Source organism: Eurosta solidaginis, chromosome 4 (genome assembly GCF_040869045.1).
Source record: "Eurosta solidaginis isolate ZX-2024a chromosome 4, ASM4086904v1, whole genome shotgun sequence".
In the NCBI taxonomy this organism is placed as follows: domain Eukaryota; kingdom Metazoa; phylum Arthropoda; class Insecta; order Diptera; family Tephritidae; genus Eurosta; species Eurosta solidaginis.
In genome coordinates this window covers 229,240,118-229,251,711 of record NC_090322.1, presented here as the reverse complement: position 1 = coordinate 229,251,711, position 11,594 = coordinate 229,240,118, and the positions used below count along the sequence as shown (strand labels likewise).

The 11,594-nt window shown below is 34.0% G+C and overlaps 1 protein-coding gene across 1 annotated transcript in view; it reads right to left on the bottom strand.

The window, feature by feature from the left end:
- Window positions 1–2,676: 2,676 nt before the first annotated feature.
- The window catches only part of CycD (cyclin D), a 251,535-nt gene continuing 242,617 nt past the window's right edge, over window positions 2,677–11,594 (bottom strand). Inside the window, exon 5 of the mRNA XM_067784973.1 lies at window positions 2,677–10,998. Within this exon, the coding sequence (XP_067641074.1) occupies window positions 10,774–10,998 (225 nt within the window). The 3' untranslated portion in view covers window positions 2,677–10,773. The remainder of the gene's footprint in view (window positions 10,999–11,594) is intronic.

Here is an 11,594-nt window from a genome sequence, read left to right as displayed (position 1 = left end):
ATCCCTAAATGGCGTCCACCTATAGAACTATGGCCCACTCCCTCATAAAATACTCTTTAATGCCTTTCATTTGATACACATGTCATACAAACACATTCCAGGGTTTCCCTCGGTTCATTTTCCTACATGGTTATCTTCCCTTATGTTCTCACCATAGCTCTCAACTGAGTATGTAATGTTCGGTTACACCCCGGTTACAACCCATTTGGTGTTGTTTCGATTTGGTGGTTTTCTTATTTTGGTATTTTTTTTTTTTTAACAAGTGGCACCATCGTCATAAGTACAAAATAGAGAGCGCAGTGATCGTAAAATTCTCTTTGAAATTTGCTCATGTATTGACTGTTGATCGCTGTTGAAATGACCAGTGAGATCAGCTGTGTTAACAGAAAAATCAGTTAGATTGACCAGGAATCTGTCAATTTTACAGAATTTAGTTAACTTAAGAGCGACAATTTCTCTTCTGTTGAAATGACTAAACTAATTTGTTCGTTTGACAAAGAACTCGGTAGAATTAACCGTAATTCGATCAATTTCACCGAATCTCCGTTAAGTCAAGAACAACAGAACCGATTTGTTGGTTTTACTAGCACCATTTCTTTCAGTGTACTTCCCGGTAAGAAGCACCAGGAACGATTTAATATGACCACAATGAACTTTCTAGGCAGTTCCGCCCAACCACCCCCTAGATCCATGGGGAGAATGCAAATTTGTAACAAGATTGGCCGCAGGTAAGTGAGGTTTACAATTCGGTTGAGAAATCTGTGAAGCTTTTAAGCCTTGAAACCCTTTTAGTCTCACATTCTTCTGCAACGGTAACCTCCTGGGAAAACCTATTTTATCCATGATTTCTAAAGGCCTTACCCTTTACTTTTCTGTCCGTCAAGATTCTCTACCTGAGATGAAAATAAATACTGGCTATGCTCCAGGACAGGGGGTCTTGAGGACAAAATCCTAGAAAGAATTGGCGTATTCACGCCTTAGCAGCGACTTCACTATCGCTATTATACCGAAGTCGTGTGTCAGAGTAGATATAATGATGAGGAGCTGTTTGAGTTCAGTTAGATTGTCTAACATATGAAACTAAATATCACACTTTGTACGTAAGAAGATCTAAAACATCCTTCCAAAAAAAAATGTCAAAAAACAATGCAAACTTTGTTAGACTAAAATTGATTGAGCTATAAAACTGCATACCCAAAAAAATGCAGAGATCTCCGAACAAAAAGTTCGAAATTTTTTCGAAAATTTTATTGAGATTGGTTTGCATAGTTTCATCTATGGTTCAACTATATGGTAGACTCATTTCTATAGTAACAACATACCTATGTCTAAATTATCAAAATCTGTGTGATTATGTTAAGTGAATGGAAAGGAGAGAACACATAAAACTTTGTAGAAAAATAATGCGCTTAATAAATGCATCTATTATTTTACTACATTAGTCTCACAAAGTAGCTCATATTTCTAAAGAGAGAAAACTTAAGGGTCACGTTGGGCATACTAACTGAATACGACTTTCCGGCGTCAAATGCCTATAAGTTAGGCCTTGTCAGTAATTCCAGATATAGGAAGTGCAAGTTGCAGGAAGAGAAGGTTATTAGTTCGTGTCCTGCGCTAAAGGCTTCTAGTATTTGTCAGAGGACGGAGTAGTTCTATAACATAAGTCCTGCCACCTGATTGGGGTTCTTTCTTTGGTCGTCAAACAAATTCTATTAACACTATGGACACATTCAGTATATGCGATGTCTTTATTTCCCGCCAGTTCAACCTAACCTAGAAGCATTTACTAACACAATAACTTAAAGTGATGTGAAAATACTTTTAAATAAAAAACTGGCAACCACGGCAGTACATAATTGTACATGTGTTGGTAACATTTTGCGTTTGCCATCTCCTTTTGACCGATTTTGTGAGATCGCAGCAATCCATTTGAGTTTCCAGAGACAGCGCAATTAAAAATATTTCTTAATGTGGGTTTCTAAATATTTATAGTGTATTTGCAGTTACATTGCATACTATCACATAAACAAAGAGGCTTTCCGAATGGTATTGGACACCATTGAAGGACGCTTAACTCGCTCGAAAGTTCTGCCAGTGCAGCTACGTTACGATTTTTACCTGAAGGACCCTATCAAAGATCAGTTAGGAAGGATTCTAGCATGAGTGTAGGTAGAAGCACGGTGTCAACGATTTTAGATGATGTGCTTCGTGAAGCTCTTCGCAATATCTGGATGTTTCTCCATAAATGAAATCCAACAACATTTAACTGATTGGATTGTTTCCGATAGCAAAATCGATATTATCGGATATAAGTCCTACGCCAGTGCAATGAAAAAAATAAAATCAGCTGATGAGATGAGCCAACTATATAATTGAGACATGGTTTCAGCTACAAAACTCATGGAAGTTTTCTCTTTTTTTCTGTTCGCTGCTACTAACCAAAAATTGTTTTCAAAATTAAGCTAGGGTAAATGTCTTGATATTGATGAGCCTATAAGCAAGCCTTCCTTTTTTGAGGTCTTGCAAATATTTTTTCGGTTACGCTGGCTGGGGTTGTGCGAGGATTTGTCCCACACGTTCAGCAAATAAATAATCGAATTCTTTTCAAAGGATCATCTCAGGCTTCCTCAAAATGAGTACTAATAAATCACAAATAATTTGTTTGTATGGAATATAAAATATTAGTTTATTGTATTCATAAATTTTATGAACAATTTCATTTTTTTACAATATCTTCATAAATGTTTTATTTGTTATCTACTGGATATCAACAATTACAATGTTGGATATCAACAAATACATTTTTCACAATTAACGAGTAATAAAGAAGTTCAAAAATATTTGCTTTTCGAAAAATGCATTTTTTTCAAACAGATAAAAATCACACATTCACAACGTCACAAATATTATTTATGTCAACATACTACTACACTATTACGGAGCATACTACTATTGTTTACTACTAACTTAGTTTACTACGACTATTAAATATTACTAATTCCTAATGCACTTTAGTACTACTACATACTATTTACCACAAGTAATTACAATTACAACTGCTTATTACGCAATATTTTATCAAGCTACGTACTACAAACAAAGTATTATTGTTATCTAATAACTACTTATAATTAGTAATATAAACTTTATTTTGAAATTTCTAAATACGAATGTATGTATATACAGATAAAAAAAAACTTACATCAGTGGTTTCGGATTTGAATATTTTTTGTTGTGTGTATCTGCGTGGTGCACATATATGTTTTTGTTGTTGTTACTGATTATAATTTTCAGTTTCTTGTTGTTTGGTAACAAAAAAAAAAAAAACGATGAATTTTTCTTCATAAAATACTCTTTTTTATGCACAATGTTTTGCAAATCGGATGTGTGGCCCTTATGCAAACAAGTGCTTGGTAATTTCAAGTATTTTCCGTTGTTTGTGGTCCATCTTGTTTTATTTTAATATTCAGTTTTATTTTTGTATTTATTGTTATGTAAAAAAGCGTAACTAAAAGCATATTTTCCCCCTTCACTGAATGTAACTGTGCTTATTTCTCATATATGCGAATGCATCACTGAGACCACTACTAATGCGTACACATACACAACTATGCATTTATGTATTATATTTTAAACCTAATGCAGCTTTTCAAACAGGGACCGTAACGGCATTGATTTCTTTCCGAAAAAATCAACTGATTAGCAGTGAGAATTGGAGTGGGAGTGGGAGTGGGAGTGGCAGGCAATTCGAGTTTAAATGGGAGGTGTGGGAGTCGAAATAGGACTGAATCTTCAACTCCTCTTTAAAAAAACTATACGAATAAAGTTGGGCACCTTTCATGCAAATGGGAGTAGCCGTGAGTGAGAGTGAGAAGAGTGTGTGGAAGTGGGATTGGAAGTATGTGGAACTGAAGAGAGTTCGAAGAATTATGATGAGAGGGCGAAGAGGTGTTGGAGATGTGAATGAGAAGATTGCTCCCCCATGTGAGAGCAGAAAATTGTTAGTTACTGCAGCGAACATGCAGCAGATGTTAAATAATTCTTCTTTTATTTTCGATAATTTTAAAAAAGACAAAACAGTACATCAATGACAGAATCTTAAAAACGTTTTTGAAACAATGCATGAATATTCTAGGAACATTTTCGATTTATTATTTGGAGTTCTGTGACTTTTTTTAAGCATGCAGTATTGTCGAGTATTGTCCAATCGAATTTAGTCTAACAAAGAACAATTTGTAGATCTCTCAAAATTCGAATTGATTTTTAATAATTTCAATGTATTTCAATTTTTTTTTTGCATAATTAAACATAATTGTTCACAATGTATAAGTTTTAGCTTGTTTGACAAAACTGATTGCACTGCAACACTGTATACTGAAAAATATTCAGAAAACTGTAAATAAAATTTCGATATTTCCTAGAAATTTTCTAGAATTTTCGATTTTTTTTCGATATGGTATTGATTTTAGTTACAAAATACATGGAAATTGTTTCTTAAAATATCGAAAATAAAACAAGAAGAATTTAGTTAACGAAATTCGATAAATTTTGCCGCTGTTATTTTTCTTTTCTCTGCTGTACATGAAGAAAGCCAAACTTCGAATGGTACTATAACACTAGATATTTCTAATCGTGTGTAAGTCATATTTCAACTTTCGTTTTTGACTATTTCACGAATACGTATAAAATGAATTGTCAATATTATTATTATTAATTTTTATTTTTTTTTTTCAAAATTCCGGCCGCGGTGACAGACAACATACAAAATTTAGAAACAAGTTTGTTCAATTATAAAAAAAATTTTCTATGCGAGTCGCCCCTCGGCAGTGATTTGGCATAAAAAGCTTCTCAGTGCAAACTCATCACTGACTTGGCGGTTTTAGAAATGGTACCATAAAATAACTTTTACTTTCGGTCCCTGCTTTGCTCCTGTAAGCAACAAAAAAGAAACTTATAATACCTATGTCTACCTATGTATATAAACTTAAATTAAACATATTTACGTAAATATGTATAGAAATAAAATCACAATATAAGTGCAAGTCAAGACATTAATGTTCAATCCTTTATTGTAATTATGCACAGTAGAACCAGTTGAAAGTCAAAAAAAAGTACGCTTATACAAGAGAATCTGGTATTATTCGGAAATTACATACATTTTCTACGCGCTTGTTATATTATATTTATAGCGAGGATAAGTTCCAAATATAATTCTAATTTTAAAAAAATACCACAACTGTATGTGTGTCTTATGGGTATTTGATTCGAATTGCGAAAAACCTAGGCCCGTATGATGTTATAGGATTCGTAATCGAAATCAACTTTTCAGATAGAAATATGTGAAACGGTGTCAACGAGTAATCGTTAGATCCATAATTTATTAAAAATATTCGCGAATAGGCTGACAGATTCATATATATATGTATATTATTTGGGTGATTTTTTTTTTTTTCGATAAGTGATTGTATTATGCATTATGTATCTTGTTAGAGTACCGCCTCTATGCTAGCTATGAGTGGAGCTTCGAAAATTCTCAGCGAGTCCTGTCGCAGTCCAAATAAGCCAACTGAATGGCTGATATATTTGGCATACTTACGTGTTAGTTTATGAAGCTGTCACCCCTTAATAAGATTTTTTTAAATAAAAACTTCGTTTGCCCCAGATAGCTCACCTCTTATTTCGTTAGACCATCCTTGAAAAAAAATTATCCTTAAAAAGATCTCAAGTTGAAAAGCCTCAAAAAAATATTCAAAATGATTGTTGCTCACTCTTGTTCGTTTGCACAAGGCCCAGTATAAAAAATAACAGACAACAAAAATTTTGAAGTTGCAAGGGGGCTTTCATTTCAAACTGAAATCGTGTTTTGGAGTTTTTTGGAAAAAAGGGTGATGGATGGATGCCTGCTCATCATCTTATAGAAAACTTTCACACCATGAATATTTGGAAAATGCTCCAAAGGTTTCCACACAACTTCGGTGTAAAAAACGGATTCCGGTTACCTACTGTCCAAAGCTAAAGAAACAGCATATCTTTTCTTACAGAAAGTCACATAGTTGAGCTTAAGTGCTAACCAGTTCGATCTGTATATTGAAAACAAGTCGTGTCATCATTTTGCTGCAAAACGTGCGTCAATTGAAACCGTCAACTGGCAAATAAATGTATTGCGCGTTTTGAAACAAATATCAAGATAGCGTGCTTTAGAACTAGCAGCGAGAGTGTGATATTCCCCTCAAGAGTTCATTTATCCGTTTGTCCTTCTTTTTCGATAATAATATATATTTGATTGGTCATGGAAGGGATGTTTATAGCATTCTGCCGAGTGTTTCAAGGTCTTACTTTTGGATAACAAAACGTTCCAACCTGACAGAAAGAAACATTACAACAACCATATCCGAAAAATGGCGCCATTAAAGTACTAACCCGACCGTATCAAAAACGATTTCATATGACCACGTTTAACCGTCTTCTGTGAAAAACTTGTGCCTCGGCTGTTAAATGAACTGAATTCGCCACGGGTAGATGAGGGTGACAATTGGGTTGGAGAAGCTGTAAATTGCGCCGGCAACCCCTTGAGAGGACTGGCGTAAAACAATTCCTTGAAGCGCGTCTTCACGGTTCTATTTTCCGGAACTGAAAGGACCATCAACATCGTTAAACCTCCCCAATACCTTAAGAGTGTATCCTTGTAGGTAAAATGAGAAGAAAATGAACCGAGGTATCTAGTTGGAGACGTTGTAAAAGACGATTGCCCGCGTAAGGGGCTACTAAAAATCAAATTTTTGAACGATTTTGACTTTAGTACATCGAGTTATAAAAACAAAGAACATGGAATTTTTATATATGTTGTAAATATGTCGCCCTGTCGCCGATAATACTCTCCAAAACTTGCGAGAGTGTTTCTATCACTACAAGACGAAGAAGAGGGAGAAATAGCGAAATTTTCTACGTAAACTAAGTCGGGTACCCTTGAACAAGTGATCCAAAATAATTTTAAAAATGGCTAACCTATCACTTGAACTGCAAACAAAAAATTCAATTCGAACGATGTGGATTCAAAACCATTACGAATTTGATTGCGAAGACCGGAGAAGGCCTTATGATGTGAATATCCAGAAAAGTGGGCATCCCAACAGACATATGTTTGAAGAGGGCCCGCCTCTTAGGTACTTAAAAAGTCATTTCAGCAAGTATTATGAAGAAATACCGCACCTGAGAACTCAGTCGTATGTAAAAGAACAGCACAAATAGGTCCCCAGTGATATCCACAAAATGCCGTTGGACCTCTCTGCCAAGAATTGCCTGGCGACCCCGTTCTCAAAGTCAAATGCCCGGAGCTCGCAGTAGAGGAGCTTCCCCAGGGAGACGCGCGACACTATAGTTCAACTTCGATCTGTATACTGTATCAGGTTAAACTCTTATCTATACAGAATCAACCCTGACACATGTACACAATGTTTGTTCTGCTTGTAACGTGTTCCCACGTGACACCAATCAACTTTTCATTTGCGATGTGGAACCAAGGCCTCTAACAAACCATTCTCTCTGGTCCACCCCTGTCGAAACTAAAAGTTTCCTCGAACTCCCGTTTGAGGATATTGATGACAATTTGTGAGTAGTCGTACTTATTGGATAGGGCAAAGCACTGCTATAACAACATGTGAAATTAAAGAGAACTACCAGAACATGCGCAAAAGAAGCCACTAAAATTCAAGCAGAAAAGCGTTCTAAGCTTAATCATTGAAAAATTAGACGTTACTACAAATCCTGGTAAGCTTAAAGCGTTTATTTGAAAGTTTTTGAGACTTTTTGCAGATGGATACTATTTGCCGGCAACAAATTGCTTGCTCATGGAACCAGGGTGAGGGGGCGGTATGGTCTAGAAGGTTTAATGTGTTCATATTACTCGTTCCCGAAATGGTCGAACTAGTATCTTAATGGCGCTTGTTATCGGAACGTACTGGATCTATATCCGGCAAAGGAGCATCAACATCGCTAACACTCGTCAAAACCTTCGGACAGGGGCATATCTCGATGTTTCTTTAAAAATACAAAAAACAAACACTCTTTTGGGATCTATTCTGCTTAAGTCTAGCCGGGTGGGGTTGGAAAAGTTGTATAAGTTTATTTTTAATTCAAGTTTAGTACTTTGTTTTGAGGAAGTACTAAAAAAATAGGTCATCCTATTAACTGTGTAATTGCATAATTATTTATAATTCCCATAGTTGCATCGGCTGCGTGTATGTATGCATATGTTAATGATTATTTTCATGTATGTTTGTGTATATGTTTCTGTATAAGTAATTATTTACAACAATTTTATTGCTTTGTTTTGCTTGTTTTGTGTGTTTTTTTAATCAGTCTATTATTTTCGTTTCCTTACGCATGACGCGTTTTTAATTTTACAAAATTCAAATGGCTTAAAAAATAAAGTCAAACAGAGAAAACAAAAAAATATGTAAATTTTAATATTACAAAAGCGAAAAAGGTGCTTAACATATTAAACTTAATAATAATAATAATAGTAATAATAATAATAATAATAGTAATAATAATAATAATAGTAATAATAAGAAATAATAATAATAACTAATTGTAATTGTATGAAACTCACGCACAAACGCATTTCAACTTTGAACACATAGTTATGTTTGTATGTAACTTGTTTGACCTATTGCTATACGGCGCACATTGTATGAGAGGCAAAACAGTTCAATTTCAAACTGAGCAAATTTTTGTTTAACTTGAATTTTGTTTTGGGCTTGGTTGTTTGAAAATAAAAAATTAATATATTTGTACTTTTTGTGTGTGTGTTTGTATTAAAAAAAAATAACAAAAAAAATATTAAGTTTTAATTTTGCTTAATTCATAATCGGCTGCATACGTATATGCATTTTCTGGCTTAATTTTTTTAACAAAAAAATATTTTATTTTGTTTGTTTGTGTTTTTATTTTTGTTTGTTGCGGTATATGGATATGTGTTCCTTTGCATTACTAATTCATTTGTTAGTACATTTCCGCCTACATTCATCATTAATTCAATTCATATGAAATGTATATTATTTAACTTACTTATATAACTAAGTATGTATGTATGTATTATTTATGAATTTATGTAGGTAAGTAAACTGACAAGAGTTTCATATTTTTTATTAGTATTTTTTTTAAGGAGGTATGCAATAAAAAATATTTATAATAATAAGAAAAAGCGCATAAACAAACTTTTAACTTTAAACTTTAATATTTTCTTGCCTATAAAAATATAAAGTATTAATAAAAGAAGAAGAAAATCATCCACGTACTATAGACTGATTTCAAAAATATTTTGTTTTCTTTCAAACATTTCATTTTTTACAACAAAATGAAGCCTTTTATTGTAAAAAATAAAAATTTTTTTGTTGTTTTTTTTTTTTTTTTTTTTTTGAAACAGTCTAAAGTACACTTGCACAAATAACTATAAACGTTAACAGCAAGCACCGGATATTAATAGAATTCCTTTTTTTTTTGCGTAACAGTTAGTCACTTCAACGACGTTTTTAGTAAATATTTCACAAACGACTCAGACTTCGAGCTCTAAATCCGCTTTCATGCTCATGCGCCTAAAAGTAGACCTCATCACAAATGAATTTTGAAGGAGTTGAAAGGATGGAGTTTGAAATTATTTAAAAACTCTTTGTATAGGTTTTTAATTTTGCAGTAAAAATATATATGTAAATACGGAGCTACTAACAAGAGTTCGCTTAGTTTGAAAATCCTTTAAACTTATTTCCACAAACCATATAATAACCTAGAATTTTCGCAATCGCAGAACTAGATGAAATAGGAAGCTTGCATGACAAGGAGACAAGACCTGCAAATATAGGTACCTATGTGTACTGAAATCTTACCCAGGAAAGGACTGCCACTTGAACAACACTCCCCACTTTATCAAATTTCCTACTGATGGCATCACTGCGTTCCTGTTGAAGGAACGAAGCACCGCGGTTGCAACAATGAATGATTACCAATGAGTTGGGCGTTTAACCCATGGCTGTACTACAATTATTCAATAGTCACAGGAGTGAAGGAGAAGCCATTTCATGATTTTTTTTAGACCGCCCTTTCGCAGATTTCATTAGAAAATAGATAGGAGACTTATGAAAAATACAAATTCTAAGATGTGTAATGTTTCAAACTGACAGAATCCTCTTCCAATCAGACGTCGAAATTGGTCATGGATTCTCCATTAGAGCCATTTTTACGTACCGGAATGACTCGAGTCTGAATATTACTTCAGTTTAAATAAAAATAGATGAGTCGTGTAAGTAGGACGAAGGAGGCTCTAGGGCATTTTGGGCTCATAACTGGGAAATTTTATGGCCTAGCAATTCACGTTAAAACAAGACATCAATCATGAGTTAATGGAGCAAACCCGATCAAAAAATAGCATAAACAAGGTTGTGATATCAGTTTGATTCGTTCAAAAAATTATGCCATTTTTTAATCAACTAAAGGAACTTTTGTTAGTCTCCTCGCATGCTTCTGGAAGTAGGCCAGTGAAGATTTACTTAATGATTTTCTATATCTAAGAATTTCGGCAACTACTCTGTGTAGTACGCCAAATTTTTAACGCATATACTTCCTTACAAATATATAATAATGAAGAGCGAAATTTAACATACACATAACCGTTGTATTCATTTTGCTCTCCTTTGTTTTATTTGGTCTTGCAAAGTCTTGCAATAAAGTTAGTTGTTTGCTTTGCTGTCACTTTTACTATAAACGCTTTGATTGTTGCTATTGCTGATGCACGGCATGTGTTTGTTGTTGTTGTTGTTGATAATGATGTTCCTTCTGTTTTTGTTGTTGTTGTTGCTGATAATGATGGTGCTCCTGTTGCTGCGCTTGCATGTGCTGTTGTTGATGTTGATAGGATTCCGCTGTGCTTACATGCGGTTGCAGGTTACGGCTGTGCTCCTCGAAAATTACTTCCATTTTTTGCATGCACTCATGAAGGTATTCCTGGAATTAAAAAAAAAAAAAAACAAAATCCTTTAAAAGTTTCGAGAAGATATAGGTTGTTACATATAAAATTTTGAATAATATTTTATTTACATATATAAAATTGTTAATAGTATTTTATTTAACAATTAAAGACTTATAAGACCAAACGAAATATATATTTTCTACTAATTTTAAAACTCTTTTAGAGTTAAACTAAAATTGATGATGGTTTTGGTTTCAAAAATATTTCCCTAACTCAAGCAATTTTTTATACCTTTACTAGCAGACCCGCCAGACGTTGTTCTGCCCTAAATTTGGCCTATCTGCATACATTTTAATAAGCTTTTTCCGTCTAACTCTGCCCTACCCCTCTACACTTTTTCCTAATCTTTTTATTCACTCCTCCCTCCGTCTTTTTCGCTTCATCACCACCTTCGTCTCATTCTATCTCTTTCTCAGTCTTCGCTTCTCTCTTTTCTCTTCTCTCTTTTCTCTTCTCTCAAGTTTTTCTCCTTCTTCTTCATCTCTTATTGCCCGTCCCAGAGGGTGGTATGTAGGTATTTGGTTACAGTCCCATTCCGAGTCTCAGTCCCAGTCCTAGTCCTAATCCCAGT